Raw genomic sequence first — 20,631 nt, 5'->3', positions numbered from 1 at the left:
GTGTTTCTTTAATTTCAAAGCCTCACTAATTAGCCTTAATTAACTAATAAACAGTAACATAGGAGGCTTACATTTTTCCCCAGCATGCATCATGATTATGACATATCTGTGACACCAATCTGATCAAGTGATGCTTTATCTTAACATGTGGTCATACAAGAAACAAAACGTGTGTTAAGTAGAAAATGTAATTCTAAACAGTTGTATAATAAAAAATATCAGAACTTGAAATTGTCTTAAAAAAAATTTACATTAGGTGTAAAAAAATAACTGAGAATTGAAAACAGCTTTTAAAAATTCAATATCATAATTTGAGACACCACAGCAGGTCATCAGACAAAAATTAAATGTAAATAATATTTCACTTTTGTAGTGTGTTTACAACAAAAGGAAAAATGAGGAAAAAAAATAACTGATAAAAAAGTTGAATTTTCTCTCTCTTTGTATTGCATGAAATTTCAAATTCAAGAATATTAACTTCTCTAATTTGAAAAAAAAGTCTTTCAAAATCTTCTTCTTAAACTTTTGATTTTGTTTTCAATTAAATTGAATGGTCTCTAAAACTGAGTAATGTATAGAAAAAAATATAATACATCAGCTTGCAGTGTCAATGACTTAAATTAAAAAAATAAGTAATCTATGTTCTTTTTGTTATCATCTTGTGTATATATATTCCATTTAACAGAAATGTGAACTTCACTTACAAGTAAAGTATAATTTTCAAAAACACATTCATTATTTTCTATTTGTGACAAACTACATTCTTCACAGTTTTAGGGTTGTTACTTGATACTAAATCAGACTAAGTGCCACATTTACATCGTAATAAGTGCTGCCATCTGGTAATTTTGCAGTAAGGGAGATTATCTTATAGCAAAGATGGCTGTCCCCGGTAACCATAAATTTAGAGCAGTTATCCTCTAATTCAGTAATTAAGTACAATTTAGGAAAATGAACTTCAGATTCTTCTTGTATTCTGTAAAAACTATCAATATACCCCATGTTGAAAAGGGTTCCTGTTCCTTTTAAGAATTAATTTTGAGTAAGCCATAGAATAGCCCCAAGTTTACCTTATAATGTGGCTAAGTTTGTCCTTTTGAATGTGCTAAAACTTATTGACGTTCTTTATCTATTAGTATTTCAGAAAAATATACAACATTTTTGCTGTTGTAATGTTGACTTGTGACATTACTAAAACACTTGTTTTGTTGGTAAATGTATAGTTCAGTCCTGTTTAAGTAGATAATACTTAAAAATTTCATATCTAATTTAACCTTTTATTCTGCTGAATTAAAAGGCTAGGACAATGTATTTTGCCTTTGGACAGATACATGTATATGCATGCATCATCATTTTTAAATCTGGGTTGTTTTTGCTGCTGGTTCCAAATGCTAAAAGAACATTTATACTTTGCTTTTGACAGAGATGTTACAAGTTTCATCAGAGTGGTGAAATTAAACAGGATGAGGATGGTGTAGACGAGTACTGTCGTTGGTGTAGTGAAGGTGGCAAAATTTATGGCTGTGATTTTTGCCATAATGCTTTCTGCCAGGCCTGTATAAAAAGGAATCTTGGTAGAGCTGAAGTGACTAGGGTGAAAGATGGTAAGTCAATTGATTCAATATGAATTGTTGAAACAACTTAAATAAATTTTACAGCGAAGTTTAAAGAATGGATAATGGTACTGTGAAAGTACTATTGTTCGTGAGTTACCAATTTTCGTGCTTTTCGTGGTTGAGCCAAACCACCAAATTTGGTTCCCAACGAAACAGATATTCTCATTGATGTGTTTACTGAAAACCTCATTACCATGAATTCAAGAATCCACGAACTTGTGTTTCTTACCTAATCACGAATTCAAGTAATTTTACAGTATTAGAAGATCGTCAAGTTGCTAAATCTTCGTTAAGTTGGTAGTTATGAAATTTGAGTCAATAAGATAGTCAAACAGCTAAAAAAATCTAAATTACTTTTGAAATAAATATTTGTTAAAATACCGATCCAGTTGTAGTGATGGTACATGGTGTTAAAAAAAAACGCACACAGAAAAAATAATTACTTTATTTTTATAAAATAATGATCCTTTCTATATGTAGATCGGTTTTTGAGAAAAAACATACATTCATGTCCCATTTAAATCTACCAAATCAACGACGAAAACTCTTTCAAAAATGCTAATTTTTAACACAAGCTCCAAATGTATATGATTTTTATCTCAAATGTGCTACAACCAAATGACATATAAAGGCTGGTTATGTGGTTTGTAACTATTTCTGAATTATACTATGTAAAAGTGAGTTCGTTGGGTTTTTGACATACATGAATCACCACCTATCTGGTTATTACAAAGACTGATACTTAAAGTATTTTGATTATCCGTAACTTTTTATATATGGTATAAAAATTTTGACAGATCAACTCTAGTCAATTTATGTGCTTTAAAGATGGTAAGTATATGTGAAATGTCTATATAAATACCTTTAATTTGTTATTTTTAACATATTATGAATACAATGAAAGTGTCTTCATGCGAGTTACAAGAAGATCTTTTAATCATAAGTTATTGTTTATAGTATCTGCCTTTTGGTGAAATTTGGATTTGTAAATTCAGTGTCGAGATTGTTGTTTTAACCAATGCAAAGACTAAATCTAAGCAAAGTGCAAGATATTTATCAAATTAAACTTTTTCTGTACTTTACATGCACATTCTAATAGATAGGCATGATCAAAATATGCTCAGTACAATTAGAATACTGGGTAGTCTATTTTGAGATTCAAGCTTAAAATTAAATCTGGGTTATATTTTCTTAATTTAGAGTCAAACCTTGGTACATGTACCTGAAATTTGGAGATTTCTTGATATTTGTCAGTCATGTTCCAAGTTGTTAATGATGTTTTGTTAGTTATGGGATAAGTTTTATTTGCTTTTAAACAGTGTTTTGATTTATAGACATTAAAACCAGCAAGACTTGAAAAAATTCAGATTTTATTGTTGTTGGACTTTGAACAATGGAAATGCTGTTAAGCAACTGCTAATCAATTTTAAGTTACCTGGAATTTTTCAGTCACCATGGCAAACTAAATTGAAGACTGGAAATCATCTCTTGACTTAGTAAATTATAAACAAATAAATAAGTGTTGTATGTATAGAATACTGATATAAAATTTTATTTTCAGCTCGCAATTTTAAATTTGGTGTGAAGTATTACAGAATGTGCGCATGTAATTTTTAGTAAATGTCACTAAACAAAAAAATTATGCATTAAAAGAAAATTCTTGGTAGAGATGATAAATATTTCTTGTGTCGTTTTAGGTGATAAATTCAAGTGTTACATATGTAACCCTAAGCCTCTGACTACTCTTGTTGAACAGTGTAACTCAGTTATGGATCAAATTGATAAAGAATTAGAGAGACTTAATGAATCATTTAAGAAAAAGAAAGAAGCCAATAAAGGGGAAAGTAAGGAAAAATCAAAAGATGATGAGAAAAATAAGACTTCATTGGTGATTAAATTGCCAAATGTAGGTGGAAAACAGTATAAAACATCTACGCCAAAGTCAAAAGAATCTGTAGTAGCAACCAATGCTACATCTCGAATGTCAGTTGTTTCACAGCCAGTAAACCCAGTGAGACTTGCACCTTTAAGTAGTGGAAACATTAATGTCATCAGACATGAGGGGGTCAGTGTCGCCCCTCGGACTTCTTTACAACCTCAGAAAGTTATATATGTTGAGCCAAACAGAGGATCAGCTAAACAGTTAGTTTATGTACAGCCTAAACCTAATCCTGTATCTTCATTGGCTCCCAGAGAAGTAATACAAAAAAGAGAGCCTCTTGTGTGGAATAATGTGACTCCCCATAATGTTCCATATGTAGCTGATCAGCTTATTCAGTCTACAAATGATTTGATTAATGTGTTACGATCAGTTAGAGTAAATGTACAAGGAACTGGCCATTCTCTGTCTCAGATAGCTATTGATGGTAGAAAAACTGCTATTTCTATTATGAAGAGTAGTGTTGATTTGTTTTTAACACAATTATCAGATGTTGTTGGCACAAATATTGTTCAAGAAGGTCAATCACAGTCTAAGAAGGAACAGATTTGTGAACCTATAAAATCAAGCAAATTTGAGGGTGTTAAACTAACTGGAGGGAACAGCTCAGTTATTAGCACTGGAGAAAAGGACTTAATTGTGCTTGATTCTGAAACTGAGAGTGGCAACCAAAGTAAGGTGGAAGAGGTACTAGATATTACTGACAGCTCAGAGAAAAACAGTAATTCTGATGACAAGGAAGAAAAAAGTGAAAATACTGATATGGAAATGTACCTTGTTCCTATGGAACAGGATGAGGAAGAGAAAAGTAAAGAGGAATTGAAATGCAAGAAAGAGGACACCACAGAACAAGGTGAAGTTGTAAAGGGAGATAAATTCAACAAGAAAAAAGATGAATCTAATACAGAAGACAATGAAAAAGATGAAACTGACGATGAAAATGATGCTGCACATCTTGAATTATTACAAGAACTTCAGGAACTGTCTGGGACAGTTGAAGTTAAAGATGATGACAAAAATGACAGTGAAAAAGCAGAAGATCGTGATAGAAAAGATATTCGAAGTTCAGAAATGAAGGAAGAGAAAAATGTTGATAAGTCTGTCAAAAAGGAAACAATTAGTGATAAAAAAGACAATAGTTTACTTGAGAAAAAAGGAAAGGGCAACAACAAAGATGAAATAAGTGTATCTAAGGAGAGGAATGTAGATATAAGTGAATCAAGCGGGAGCGAAAGTGATGTTGAAGATAATTCTGATTCTGATAATTCAGATGACTCAGATTTTGGTGTTAAGAAAACAAGAAGAACAAGGACGTCCAATAAAAAAGGTATGAATGTATAAATTTTAGTTGTGTCTAAGGCAAAAAAAATCCTTTGTTTTCTGGCCTTCATTGTTTTAAATCTGCCTATAATGAATTACTTATAGTGGTCTATGGACGAAATTCTGTAAATGATTTTTTTTTCTTTGGTAATGAAATTTCGTTTTCCTTGGTTATATTAATGAAATGCCTTATTTTTTGGGCTGTAAAATTTTGTGTTGTCCAGGCCTTTTCTCATGTTCTTAAATTTCATGGATTTAAATGGAAATATGTCTGGGCTATTTTCTCACTAAATGTTAAACGGTCAGTGATCATAGTTTTTGCTTCTTATTAGATAATTTAAGTGGATCATGTGTATAATCAAATTGTTTTCTTAAATAGCTGCTGAAAAAGAGAAATTTAAAGAACTTCGTTCAAGGAGACAAGACCGAGAAAAGTCAGCTAAAAGGAAGGCTGAAAAAGAGAAAGAAGAAAAACTGAGAAAATCTAAAGGGAAAGAGAAGAAGAAATGTTCTGATGATTCTGATGATTTTGATGAAGATTTGGAAAAAGAAATAGAAAATTTAGAGAAGAAACCTGTACTGAAGAAAGAAAGCAAAAAAGAAGAAAAGAAAAAAGATAATTATAAAAAGAAGAAAGACCAGAAGTCTAAGAAAGAGTCTGAAAAGAAAGACAAATCTAAAAAGGGTATGACTGAAAGTCATTTTATAAATATATATATGTATAAAACTTATAAATAATTGATAATTGATAGAGACTACCATTTGTCATTGTTGTACCTGTGGACAGACCATTTATGTGGTTAATTGTTCATGGTAAGTTGAAGTGAAGTTTGTGGTCAACCCCTTTTAAAAAGGTGATATACTGAAGTCTTTAATATGCAGCTAAAAGTACCGTACATGATTATTTGTCCCCCACCTTTTGTGAAAGCTGGAGAGTATAGAATTCAGCTTTCCATCTGTCCGTAATTTGTTTCCAAAGAGTAATTTTTGAAAGCCTTCATGGAATTTCACCAAACTTGGACAATTGAAAGCTTATGAGGTAAGGAAGGCACCTAATGATTTCGAGGTCAGTAAGTCGAACATCAAAGTCACATGCACTTAATTCATAAGAGATTCAATGGAAACAAATTTTAACCACATTAGACTTGATTCATTTAATGTATTAATTGTTCTTATGACTCATCATGGACCATTAAGGTAACTTTACCATTTTGTCCAACTACCGCTTATGTATTGCTGAGAATCATCTTTGATGTCTTAGAAACATGGCAAATACCCATTTGTAAAATAGAAATTCTGACTCTTTGTTGTCATTAAGGCCAAGTAAACTTTAATGGTAGATTCTCATCCAATGTTCACCCAAAATATTGAGCAGGTGGGAGGATTTTATTTTTTATTTCTAACCAGATATTTACTAGTCTTTTTTTTTTGGCTATTTGAAGTATAGATATGTTCTAAATCCATGGCCACATCTAATTCAGAGAAGAAACATTGTTTTAGTCACCAAGAAATGAAAGATTTGTGTGTTATAGTATCTTAATACTAGAAACTGACCCCCAAAAAAATCTGTATTTTGAATTTTTTTTTTTTCTTGGGATTGGAGGGGTTGAGAATCTTTAAATTAATTTCATTTGGCCTTATATTGATCATAATTTAAAACTTTTTGGACCACATCTGAGTTGTTGTAGGATACTATTTTGAGTTACTCCTTCTTTAACCAATTTTACTCGCATACTTATGATAATAGAGCTCAGTGTTTTGGGTTTAAGAGTAGAGTTTTATGACACCTCTCTATGAAGTAGGGTTTTTTTATTGTGATCATGTGAAGGGGGTTTCTCCATAATATAATGTATGTAACAGCACAATATTTAATTGCACAGATTGTATCATTAAGAAGAAGTAATTCCACACAAAAATTACATTTACCATAAAGAAGGAAGAGAAATAATGTGTGATTTTAATAATAGATTTTAATTTTGACTTTGTAGGAAAGAAAAAGGATGATTTAGATGATTTAAGTTCTACAGAGGAAGACAACAAGGATGAAGCGGAAGAAAATAATTATGAAGAGGAGGATGTAATTATCTCCCTTTGTACACTTATTACACTTGATTATAATTTCTAGACATCACATTTTATAGAATAAGTGCAATATTTTCTTTCCATGTTTTGTAAAACATCAGGCAATAAGTTTGATTTCTATTTTCTTGAACGGTCATTTAGCACAATTTCTATGCTACATGAATAATGTTGAATAACTTGATATTCGAAATGTACCAGGCCAAATATGTCCATTCTTTGTAACCAAGACAAAAATTCCTGGTTGGTTGTGTGGGAATTAATTTTTTTTTATTCAATAATATTTCTTGTTAATGTCATTTTGAATAAGTTCAGTCAAATTTGCAGTTTTCAGAATAAACTGTATCAGAAATGATTTTTCTCTTACTTCAATCAAAATATTTCCAGGTAATAGGTAGATAACCATATACATTCTTTGTTTACAAGGATGGTATTATGTGACAGCTGGAAAATAAATTGCTGAAATATTTTTCCATAGGTACCAATGGACCAGCAGGATGATGATGAAGCTACAGAGGACCTCAGTGACGAAGATGAAGCTGATAATGCTGGCATGGAGACAGACAGTAGTGATTCAGGTGGGTTATTAAGAGATGGGGAAAATCATTAACTAGCACTCCAGCTAAGGATCATGCAAAATGAGATTAATGGGTAAAAAGCTTACATATTTTTATTTTCGATATTTTGTTTTAAATGTCATAGTAAACAGAAATAAGCATGTGGTTTTTCATATAACCCATGTTCTTAGGAGATAAAAATTATATAGAATGCACTGTTCAAAATTAAGGGAGATAACTCTGTAAATGGCACTCAAATACAATAGAATCTACTGTATTTTCAATGTCCATTATCTCCTAAGAGCATGCAGATTTGAATGAATAATTACACATTTCATAGTATAGACCTAAAAACAACTTAATTACAAAAATAAAAATATGTAGCGTTTTTTTTAGGTGTATCACATTTTTCAGATTTTGCATGATTCTTACAAAGACATTTACTTAAAACTTGTCTGTTTACTTTATATCATTCTTGAAATCACTGTTATTTGAAGTTGCTTATGTGGAGATAGTAATCAGGGCAAACCCATAGAAAAGTGTGTCCTGGATGAAGAACACCCATGATATGTTTTGGGGTTAACTCCCCCTCCCCACCCCCCACAGTACTGGATCCAAAATTAATTGAGAAATTTGTTAATAAAATGTACAATGCTAAATAAAGAATTTATTTGAATATTGAATGAACAATATTGCTTACTAAGAAAATATGTGTGTTACATAAAATAAAATAATTACTGTTAGAAAAATAAGTTTTTTTACATCATGACAAAGCTTTGATGCATTAAGTCTAGAAATAGTTACTATTTGACAAAAGCTACTATTATGGTTCAACCTAAAACTCCTCAAATCAGAAGGATGAAGACAGATCTTTAGAAAATAGACTGATGAAACGAGTCTTTTCCTAAGATACATGTAGGTCTTGATCAGATTGTACCTACTAAATCCCCTCTCATGGTCACCAGATGATAAAACTGAAACTAGACAGATAGAAAGGAGCTTTGGCCACATTGGCAAAGTCATTTTGAACTCTGTAAGCGGTTGCTTCGTGATGTCTTACTGCTGGGTGGTATTTTTTTAGTAACCTTTGACCACGGATCACGAGTCGAATTGAAGAAGTCCGTAATCGTTGTGATTTTGAAGAAAGAGAATCGTAAAATAAATATTTATCATTGATTAATACTTTCTTACTGTCCAGCATTGCGTTAAAATTAACTGAAATCCATTAGATGACTAGTCACACATCGGAGACACTGTTTTTATAGTGTGTGTGCATTTAAATTTCTAAAAGTAGATAGCTATATATGTGCGAGGTTCGTGAAGGGTTTGTTTTTATATGGGAGTAAATATCTTTCAGCATCCATTAAAGATCGAAATTAATTAACATGACTAACCCTTAAATTAATTATATATATAAGTTACATTTTAAACGTACGTAAAATAGGAAATGTCTCGAGTTATTTCAAAGCTTTTTTCGGTAGTCGAAAACAATCGGCTGAAGACGAGTGAGAATCCAGGGATTATCTTTTGTGCTCCTAATGATTAAGATTGATCAATTAATTGTCGTTATTTTGAAGGATTATTAACGATGCACATATGAGGCTTGCCAGGTTAACAACAATAGAATGTATTTCACACCTGGTTGACCCTGTAATTACCAAGCGCGGCCGCAGGGTCATAAACTTGTCAAAGCATTAGGCCAGGTGAAATTATGTAACTTTCGATTGACAGTTTTTAACAACTTCTATATTTAAGGTGACGAAATTGTCGAAAATTTATCTGAAATACTTTTTAAATGGAATTTTTTCATACACTTTTCAAATTGTAAGTGACGCAAACGATCTAAAATATTTCTGTCATCTATGAATGCCTTTCGTAAATGGCAAAAATGACGAGCGCTAGCTAAATCACTGTTTATAAGGTGGGCCCGGCCTCCTAGGACTCCTTTGATCCCCTTGTGTTCACAAACGTGTTGAGAGGTCTTAAGATTTCCTTTCAAAGCAGACCATTCAAAAACTTCAGTCTTAGTTTGAAAAAGTTTCCAGAAGTCTTAATCTAAAGCTAGCTATGACACAAATGATTCTTCGTAGTTATACCCCTACTCAACTGAATTACTTTGTCCGTCAGTCAACATTTCTGTCGCAGAGGTTTTGGCTGCCACTGAACAGATTGATATCAAATTCGGTTAATGGCTTTATATTGATTGGAATATTTGGTTGTTTTTCCAATATCAACTTCCTGTTTTGTGAGACTTTCCTATTTTTCAGTGTATAGAATGATAGAAAAAATTTTCGTCTGAAGTAATCTCAGCTTCTACATGACTGATTTCAAATTTCATATGTGACTTTATATAGATGAGTCACACATGTGCAACTTTCATTGCTGCTAGTGTAAAAATTGGTTGCAAATTTATTTTATACATGTACATAGACAACATTAGACATAGGTGAATAAATTACATTTCTGTTTTCCTAATCTTTTGTAGAAATAATCTTATCGCCAAGAAAGAGAAGAGAAGCTGCTGAGAAGAAAAAGAAGAAAGAAAAGAAAGACAACTCTGATAGTGACACTGTAGATGAAGATGTCAAACCCAAGAAACGTTTACGTAGTAGTCTACTTGAATCCAAAATTTCTGATAGTGAATCTGACTTTCAACCCCTTAAAAAAAGACAGAAAGGGTATGCAATTTAAATATTGATATTCAAGTCTTGATCATGAACTTCAAAATGGAAAAAAGCAATTAATGTGGGGTAATAAAGAAAAAAAATACTCTTGAAAAAATTCTGTTGTCTAGATGGAAATAAGGCTTGGTTTTGATGATTGGATGACTCAGAATTTCCAACTCTGTTTCCTCAAGTGTTCTTATAATGTTTATCAAAACATAAAAATGACATGATTGACTGAAATTTGTACCAATGCCCAAGAATTTGTAATTAATTGTCTCAGTTGCAGATATGTTCAGAGAGAGAGATTAAACACACAGGCTCAATAGCATTTATATGTAGGGGGGTCTGAAACATGATAGGCTCATTATTTTTCTGATGGCAATTTATAAGTAATTGTTTGAAATTTAAATACAGAGGCAGAGTATGTGGTGTAGGAAGTCTTGCATATTTCTGTTGTTAAAGATATCACCCATAAAACTATGGCCATGCATCAACTAAGTATTTTTTAGTGCAAATAGCTCCATCTGTCATAGACATTGCCTAAAATCATAGTTAAAAACAGCTTAAATGGGCAAAGATTGGTCAATTGTATCATTCATCATCTTTTGATTGTATTTTATGTTAAATTGTGTAGCAAGAAGAAAGCAGAGTCTTCAGCAGAGAAGTCTGAAAGTAGTTCAGACTCCGAATCAGAATTTATTGCCTTGGGTAAGAAGTCTAAAGGTAAAGGTGGTAAAAATAAGAAGAAAAAAGATGGGACAGGAAAGAAAAGAAAGAGAATAAAAAAGATGGACTCTTCAGATGATGATGGAGATAAAACTGAAGCTGACAGTGATGAGCTGGAAGATATGAAGCAGAAGGTTAAATAGAGCTATTTGTTATAAATGACTTCACTTACCAATAACCAGTCTTGTCTCAGAAGTTTCAAAGATTTTTATATATTCAAGAGTTAAAAATGTATAAGTGACTGAGTGTATTAATGTAAATATTTGTTATTGCTTCATATGAAATTGGCCAATGTCTGAGAATTTTTATACCCCAACATTTAAAAGTTTGGGGCATATTTTTTCTCCTGTTTATCCATCTGTCTGACAAAATAATTCTATGATGCTTATACCAATTAAATTGAAACTTTCAAGTTATTGAAATTTATTCATAGAAAAGGTATTTGTTTGCGAGTTATTACACAATAAATTTTCAGCCATTTTAGTACAAGCAAGCAAGTGAAATTTGACTGGAATTAAATAATAGAATTTTTGATAAAACATGTTGTATAAGTTTGGAAATGCTTAGTTGATGATTGGTTTATTTGGTACTTTATGTAAATCACAATGTCAATGCACACAATACATACTAATTACAGAAGAAAAGAAGAAAAAAGAAAGGATCAGATGATTCTGAAAATGAAAAGGAGGGTGAGAATGATAATGAAGATGGTTCACCGAATAAGGGGAGAAAGGACATTAGGAAGTTAATCAAGGGGAAGAAACTAGCTGCAACAACAAAGGCTGCTGCCAAGGCTGAAGAGGAGAGGAGGGCTAGAATTGCCGAAAAGCAGAAAAAGGTAAGTTATACCAGAAACTGTGGTTAGGAAGAAAGTTTTGAGAAGGGGCCATTGGAAAGATATTCTAAATTGGAGGGGCTTTTTGTAAACAGTCCATATACATTTATTTTATGTGAAGGGACAAATGGTCTCTGGCCCTTTGCCTTCCCAAGCCCTGCAGAAAAAGTGCAGAAAAAACTTATGCCGTAAACTTGGAAAAATTTAAGACCATTAAATTTGCTGTCAAAATTATATTGCACTGTTGTCCATGTTTCTGTCATCACCTGTAGACACTTTTTGAACATTGTGAAAGCTACTGAAATGGGTGTAATGGCTAGCTACTGAATTTATTTATTTTATTTTTTTTTTGCACATGCCCTGTCAATAAAATGATATTTGAGAAAGATTATATATCCTTACTTTTACTCTGGGGCTTGTCTGTATGTCTGTATAAATTTAGTTATAGATTTGATTTTTTTTTCTATAGAGCAAATCACATAATGGTTGCAAAATTTCGTCTTCGTGTTTATAACATTTTGTTCTGTTGGAACTCGCATTCCAGTTTGATGAAATAGATGATATTTGGAACAAGTATGGTATACTTATCATGGCATTGCTTACACTTTTTTGCAGTTCTGAATAAATATTTTTCTTTTACATTTATATATGTTTTCAGTACAACAACATAATACAAGAAGTAGATGAGAGTTCTCCAACAAAGGCTCCAGTCACCAAACAGTTAATATTAGAACGAGATGAGAAGACGAAAGAATCTACTCTTGAAGTCGACAAAGATCTCATTGTTAAACTCAAACCTCATCAAGTGGAAGGTGAGGCCTCATTGCATACAACTTAATCAAATTAGATTTCACCTATCTCATTGTTAAATTTAAACCTTGTCAAGTGGGAAATGAGAACTCATCGTTCAATCATGAAATGCTTGGACTTTAGTGTAGCCTTAAAAAGATGGACTGTTGTCTTTATTGCTTGGCTTTCCTCGTGAAAATTTTAATATTAGTAGGTGGATCTTGTTCCAATTTTCAATTTTCACGTTCATACCTTATGAAATTATTTTGACATTTTATGTCATCTTTTTAGTGATTTCTATGTCAATTCTCACTTTTGATGTTAGGGATTAGGTAACAAAGTAGTTTGTTCTGATGTAGAGTGATAATGCATTACCTTTGACCGTGAAACCTATCTATACCAGACACTATTTGAAGTCTATTAGTATCAATGCATGGATTTTTGTAGCATTCCTCAGGGTCCTTTTAATGGACTTTTTTCCCTATTGACCAGGTTTAAGCACAAAATTCTACCAAAATGGCCCAGAAAAAACCAATCCAAAAGTACCCTGAAAATATTTTTGCAATGTAAGAGTGTTTTGAACCTGGGAAACCAAATTCCTGTCTGAACTAAACCTTACAGTCATAAAAGGGTTCAATTTACACAGGTTTCACTACATTGATTAGCTAAATTAAGTTTTTTTGTCCCTGTCATACTTTTAATGCTAATGTATAATCACTTTACAGCGGTAGATTTTATGTGGAACTGTACAGTTGAAAGTCTGAAGATGTTGAAAGAGGACGAGTCTGAGGGTGCTGGGTGTATATTGGCCCATTGTATGGGTTTGGGTAAAACTTTATCTGTAAGTCATGATCACTCATTAATAGTCGATAGATGCACTATGGATTATTTATAAGTTATGCTAAAAGTTCTATGAAACCTCACTGTCAACAGACTTTTCAATATGTTACACAGCTTAGAAAGATATAACTAAGATTTCAGAAAAAAAGTCAATTAAAACCGTCATCATGATAGAAAATAGTATAATGAAGTCATTACGTAAATTTTATGTTTATATCTATTTTGTGAGCTGTAACACTTGCGCTCTCCATACTTTACCAATGTGTCAATTAATTACTTGCAGTTTAAGATTCTGTCAATCATAGCCTCATGTTTACTTGTGTTTTGTTATGAAAAAAAGTGTACTGAAATGTAGATTCGTATTTTTCATTTCCATGTATTCAGTGACTGTAAAATCAATAGAATATTTAGCATATAGTCATATAGGGCTGGTAAAACATCAACTCAAATTTAATGGTCTGTCTGTTTTCTACTTATCTCTTCATGAATGGTCATTAATTGTTTATGTGCTATTATATATGTCTGAAAATAAATAAAATTCTTAGTGCTACAAGTATTTTAATGTGTAAAGATGTATTTATACACTCACTCAACGAGTAGATGGTATATTGGAATTACCTTGTCCATCAGTCCAATTTTGTTGCAAGTATTTCAGCTCCCAATAAATTGATTGATCTGAAAATTGTGTGCAGCTTCGTATAGATAGGGCATGCTTTGTAAGGGATTAGTGATGTCAAATATCAACTTTCTATTTCTTTGGACTTCGCTTTTTTTTTTTTTTTTCACTATAAATAATGGTAGAGCAAATTTTCATCACAAAAATATGGGCTCCCAATGATTGGATTGATTTTAAATTTGGAGTGTGGCTCTATAAAGATGGGCCTCATGTTGTTAGTTATTCTGGCTACTCTATATCAGCTTTCTGTACAAGTGGGGGTATATCTAGCATGACAATGCATTCAACCTCAAGTTAGAACACCACATAATTTGATGAATCTGTTTTCCAGGTGATATCTTTTCTACATACCATGTTAGGTAATTATGATACAACAGGATTCAGCACAGCTCTGATTGTCTGCCCTTTAAACACAGTTCTCAACTGGCAGAATGAAGTCAATATGTGGTTGGAAGATAACGAATGTAAATTAAAGGTTAGCATATGTTGAGATACCTAGCAAGATATATATTAAGAGTGAAATTTATGAAATTAAGCTACATAAATATATATGTATGAAGTTCACATTTATTTGAAAATTACTGGGAACGAATTCAATACAACTCTTAGTAGGATACTGCATAATTTAAAATGATCCTCAGGTAGAAATCATCCCAGTTTCATACCATTGTGTCCTACTTCTTTATCATTTAACTCTGTGTTTTGTTTTGTTTTTTTGTTTTTTTTTGTTTTGTTGTTTTGTTTTGTTTTTTTTTTTGACACTGTCTTGCAAGATCCACCCGTGTGTTTGGGTAGCTTTGTTACTGCATATTTGTTGAATGTCTGCAATTCACACTGTAGATTGTGAATCACATAATAATGCCCATGTGAATTTTAGAAATCACATCACAAAATTTTATATTTTATGATTCGTTTCATCAAATATGGTCAAAAATATTTTTATGAATTAGTATAAACAAGTCTTCTATCTTCTATGGCAAAGAACAGATTTACTGAATCATATTGACAGGTTGTCAGTAACTTGGACCTACAGATTTTATACATCTGCTACAGGGAACAAACTTTTTATTATCAGTTACTGTAAGATACTATGTGGCCAGCCTTTTTTTCTTGTTGTCTTTCTGGTTTAAAATCTATCTGCAAGGACATGAAAATGGTTTTATGAAGTCTTAAAAAAACAGCTCTGAAAAAAATCCAAAATTATGTAATTTTTCTGTTTGCTTTCTAGGTTTTTGAATTAGCTAGTGTAAAAGTAAATGAAACCAGGGCCAAACTATTAGAGGAGTGGCAAGAAGAAGGAGGAATAATGATTATTGGTTATGAAATGTTTAGAAATTTATCTCAAGGAAACAACTGTAGAAGTAAAAAGCTGAAAACCATTTTCAAAAAATCTTTAGTAGATCCTGGTAAGTAAATAGGAAAGCAATTGGTTATGTGAACATAGGGTTGCTCCCTGAATCCTATAAATTTTAGTTCTCTCTATGGAATGTGAATCTCCTTAGCATCTTTGTTAAAATCATAATTCTATAGCTATAATTAGAGTGTGCTTGGAAAGAGTATATAACCAAATGCAGAAGAACAAAGGATTAATGCACTGCAGTTGACTTTAGCATGGAAATCTGCCAAAAGCATTGGGGTAACTGATAAACCTCCAAGGAATTTTGATAGTACTACAAAAAAATGTTGTATTGCCTGGTCCCTGGACTACTGATGAAAATCATGGGCTGGTGGATGAAGATTTAAATGTTGGTTCAATAATTGGGATTTATTTGTCTTTGCTCACTACGACTACATTGACGAGATTGATCAGTTTACATATTGTCAATGAGGAATAGGAATCCCACATGAAGTGCAATTGTTTCTGCCGTATAATTATCAAAAATTGAGTTTGCTGTATCCTAGAAACTTATCTTTCTATTGCATTAATTTTCAGGACCAGATTTTGTAGTTTGTGATGAAGGGCATATTTTAAAGAATGATGCTTCTGCCTTATCGAAAGCCATGAACCAAATCAAAACAAGGAGAAGGATTGTACTTACCGGTACACCCTTACAGAATAATTTAGCTGAATGTAAGTAACTGCTACACTGTTTAAGGAGGTAGACCTAGGGTAAGGGACACAACTCTTAAAAATCATTGGAACGTTTTAATTGTATTCAGCATTTTACATCAATCTTATGTAAGCATCTAATTAACTTGGATTCATTTTATTCAGTTTCAAATGAAAGCTTGTGACAGGCTTTGGTGGAATTGAATTTAATACAAACATTTCACTGAGTTATGTCCCCTACCTTTGGTCTACCTCCTTAATTTGTAGGACTGTTTTGTTTATTCAGTTAAACCTCTAAATCAGAAAATTACTGAATGTAAATGTATTTTGCACCTATTTACAGGGATTGAAACTCAGAATTTTTTCCACTAGCTAAATTTAGCAAGTACTGAAAATTTACTCTTGCTAAATTTAAGATTTTGGGTTATTTCTAGACTTTACCTACAAGCAAGTGGAAATAGTTTCTACTAGCAAAATTGAATTTCACCTTGCATTTAGCAATTATTTCCCTTTAAATTTCTATCACTGCTATTTGTATACTGAACATTAGTCAAAATCAGACAAATTCTTTACTGACTACCGTCTAAAAGAGGTTCAGGTAAGACAGGTGTCACGGTACTTTGGTTAAAGTTTTCTCTTTAGTTCAGTAAATGATGTGAAATTTGAGATTTTATTCCATTATGAAAATACATCACATATACAGTATCAAATATGTGGATTAGAATCAATCCTTTGAAGATATGGATGCAGCCTCTATAAACTTTTGTTATTATTTGAAAGCATTTTGTGACAATACACCTCCTTCCATTACATCAGCAATATTTTGAATTTCAGTTTCTTGATGTATAGTTCTACTGGTCCTTGAATACAAAAAAATTCTGTGGAATGAACTCTGGCTCAAATATAAACAAATAGAGCCTGGATTATCAAGATTACATATGGACAGATTAAATTTTTTATTTTGTATTTTTGCCAGACCATTGTATGGTAAGCTTTGTAAAGCCCAACTTGCTAGGAACAAGGAAAGAATTTGGTAATCAGTTTGTGAATCCAATTGTGAATGGACAACATACAGACTCAAGTTCCCATGATGTTCGACTCATGAAAAGAAGGGCGCACATTCTTCATGAAAAATTGGCTGGTTGTGTACAGGTAAACTTATAACTACTGTATATAAACACAGAAGGATTTTATTGCGATGGACAGATGTAATATTTTGTATTAACGAGGGAAAATACTGTTATGAGAATTGCAACTTTCACATTTTTTTGTTTCAGTCTGTAGCAGTCTTTAAGTTAAATTTTTGTGTTGCTTATTCCTATACCTTAAATTTGAAATTATTTTACAAGTCTTTGAAAAGTTTACTCCAAATCTAAGTTTTATTAAAAAGTTTGTAATACTGTGGTCACCTCTACCCTGACCACAGCCTTTTACTTGTGCATTTATTCAAAGAAAGCAGTCAAAGCTTTTTCAATTTCTTTTCAACCTTCTGTATAGGCTGTATGCCATGTATGTCTATTTACAGAGAAAAGATTATTCTGCTTTAACCAAGTATTTGCCACCAAAACATGAGTATGTCATATCAGTTAGATTGGCCCCAGTCCAGTGTGATCTCTATAGTAAATATCTGGAGCTTGGAGGCTACGGTGAGGGTGATATGGTCCGATCCAAAGGGGCTAAACTCTTCTCAGACTATCAAGCATTGATGAGAATCTGGACACATCCATGGGTGCTCAAGTTGGATGAGATACGACAAGAAAATAAGGTTGGTAATTGAATGATGGTGAATTTTAATATCACTCCACATAAGAATCATGCAAAATGTGATTCATGGTTGTAAAGCTTGCATATTTTTATTTTTGATATTTTGTTTTAAAAATGTCATAGTAAACAGAAAGTAACGTGGTTTTTTCATATAACCCTTGTTCATAGGAGATAAAAATTATACAGAATGTACTGTAGAATTCAAAATTAAGGGAGATAACTCTGTAAATGACACTAAAACACAATCGAAACTATTGGATTTTCCATGTGGATTATCTCCTAAGAGCAGACAGATTGGAATGAATAATTATACATTTCGTCATATAGACCTATAAAGCAACTTAATAACAAAAATAGAAATATGTGGCTTTTTAGCTCACTTGGCCAAAGGCCATGTGAGCTTTTGCCATCACTTGGCGTCCGTCGTCCGTCCGTAAACTTTTACATTTCAATCTTCTTCTCTGAAACCACACGGCCAAATAAAACCAAACTTGACACAAATGTTCACTGGTATGAGGGGATGAAAGTTTGTGATTTTGGTGCCGATCGGAAATTCAAGATGGCCGCCACCGAGGATCTTAGTTTAACATTGGACCCTATGGGAGAAACATGTAAAAATCTTCTTCTCGGAAACCACTTGACCAAATTAAACAAAACTTGACACAAATGTTCACTGATATGAGCGAATGAAAGTTTGTGATTTTGGTGCCAATCGGAAATTCAAAATGGCCGCCACCGAGGATCTTAGTTTAATATTGGACCCTATAGGAAAAACATGTAAACATCTTCTTCTCGGAAACCACTTGACCAAATTAAACAAAACTTGACACTATTAAATGTTCACTGATATGAGGGGATGAAAGTTTGTGATATTGGTGGCGATCAGAAATTCAAGATGGCCGCCACCGAGGATCTTAGTTTAACATTGGACCCTATGGGAAAAACATGTAAAAATCTTCTTCTCGGAAACCGCTTGACCAAATTAAACAAAACTTGACACAAATGTTCATTTTTATGAAGGGATGTAAGTTTGTGATTTTGGTGCCAATCGGAAATTCAAAATGGCCGCCACCGAGGATCTTACTTTAACATTGGACCCTATGAGAAAAACATGTAAAAATCTTTTTCTCGGAAACCGCTTGACCAAATGAAACAAAACTGGAAACAAATGATCGTTGGCATGAGGAGATGAAAGCTTGTGATTCTTTTGCCATTTCAAAATGGCTGCCACTGTGGATCTTAACTTAACCAAAGTTTCCGCTCGAGAAAATATACATCTAGAGGTCGCCACATGATCTTCAACAAGTGGGAAATTTCCTCCATGTAGCAAGCTCTAAATTGCCCCAATAAAAACAAAGTGGATAAATCAGTGAACACAATACTGAGGGGGGGCTGGAGGGGGTCTGATCCCGGAATCCCGACTTTATTTTTACTAAATCCCGAAATCCCGAACAACAAAGGAACTTAAAAACTGCTAAAATCCCGATTCCCGGTGGATTTATTTCCCGAAATCCCGGGCTTAATTCTCAGAAATCCCGAAATCCTGAGCTTAAAAACCTCTGATCCCAGCATCCCGAAAAAGGTCCGGCCCTTCCTCAATACTATATCAGTTTATCATTTATGGTAAGAAACTAAAATGTTTTAAAAAAAGACAACTACATGCCAGTGACTATATTTCCTGCCTTGGGACAGGCGCAAACAATATGCAGCGGGGTTAAACTAGTTTTGTTGGATCCAAACCCTCCCCCTCTATACGGTCAAAGGCTAAAATAAATACAAAGTTAGACACACAGTAAAAATCAACCTGAAATACATCCAATTCATTAGAAAAGTACCTCAACAATTATTAACAATAACATAGAAGACAAACAAATGAGGTATAAACAATGAATGCTCGCAGTTACTGAAAGCAAGCTCAGGACACAAATAAGGATGACAAATCTTCAAGCCTCCCAACACAAAAAATATCAGTTACAAAACTTCCAAAGGATTTAGAACTGCAACATCATAGACTATGTTGGTCTAGCAAGAAGTTGTGCAATGACTAAAATGCTAAAATATGAATGATTAAGTTATAATGTAATGATCTAATAAGAGTATCAATATTTTTTCCTACAAAGACAAGATTTAATGATCTGACAACAATGTCGAATTTATATCCTTTATGAATCAGTCTATTTAAATAATTCTTAAGATTTGATGGACATTGTTTGCATTTATGTGCCTTGTAAACTATATTTCCATACAAAACTGGATGTGAAATGCCTAGTTTAATAAGATTAGTTTTTTATTAAAGTAATCATGTTGGAGGCTAAGAAACGCTGTGTTTTGCAGAAATTTCATGGATTCCGCAAAACAATGGCAATTTCTGCATTTTTAAAGGCCTGGTTCCGGATTTTAGTATGTTGGGGTTGCAAACTATGCATTATGTCCCCTTTCCAACCTGTCCCATGCAATAATTCCTGTTTACCAATGCTTTAAATTGCAAGAAAATCTTCATCTAAGGAAAATTCCTTGTAAATTTACGCAAAATTATATGAAATATTTAGCAAGTAATTAAACCAGGTGAGCGATACAGGCTCACATGAGCCTCTGGTTTTTAGGTGTATCACATTTTGTAGATTTTGCATGATTTTTTAAAAGGACTGCTACTTAATATTTTGACATAAGAAATTTTTCAAGTTGGTTGCAGTGTTAAAGAGTTTTTTTAAAAAAATGTAATGCTTTCTGTAGAAAATATCTTTACCATGAACATGATAAATGAAACCAGCATG

General features: G+C 32.6%; 1 protein-coding gene across 2 annotated transcripts in view; it reads left to right on the top strand.

The window, feature by feature from the left end:
• The window catches only part of LOC148605056 (uncharacterized), a 49,605-nt gene that overhangs the window by 8,829 nt on the left and 20,145 nt on the right, over positions 1-20,631 (top strand). For both annotated transcript variants that reach the window (XM_088548521.1, XM_088548522.1), the window contains 15 exons: positions 1,424-1,604; positions 3,314-4,882; positions 5,255-5,560; positions 6,864-6,952; positions 7,433-7,532; positions 9,997-10,189; positions 10,812-11,037; positions 11,541-11,741; positions 12,397-12,550; positions 13,253-13,368; positions 14,375-14,518; positions 15,272-15,449; positions 15,977-16,114; positions 17,070-17,245; positions 17,619-17,858. In XM_088548521.1, coding sequence (XP_088404647.1) covers positions 1,424-1,604; positions 3,314-4,882; positions 5,255-5,560; positions 6,864-6,952; positions 7,433-7,532; positions 9,997-10,189; positions 10,812-11,037; positions 11,541-11,741; positions 12,397-12,550; positions 13,253-13,368; positions 14,375-14,518; positions 15,272-15,449; positions 15,977-16,114; positions 17,070-17,245; positions 17,619-17,858 — 4,011 coding nt within the window. The remainder of the gene's footprint in view (positions 1-1,423; positions 1,605-3,313; positions 4,883-5,254; positions 5,561-6,863; positions 6,953-7,432; positions 7,533-9,996; positions 10,190-10,811; positions 11,038-11,540; positions 11,742-12,396; positions 12,551-13,252; positions 13,369-14,374; positions 14,519-15,271; positions 15,450-15,976; positions 16,115-17,069; positions 17,246-17,618; positions 17,859-20,631) is intronic.

This window comes from Perna viridis, chromosome 10, assembly GCF_037379345.1.
Source record: "Perna viridis isolate PV_CMFRI_1.1 ecotype Kerala chromosome 10, ASM3737934v1, whole genome shotgun sequence".
Classification (NCBI taxonomy): domain Eukaryota; kingdom Metazoa; phylum Mollusca; class Bivalvia; order Mytilida; family Mytilidae; genus Perna; species Perna viridis.
Note: the sequence above shows the minus strand (reverse complement) of the source record. Positions and strands in the feature narration are given on the sequence as shown.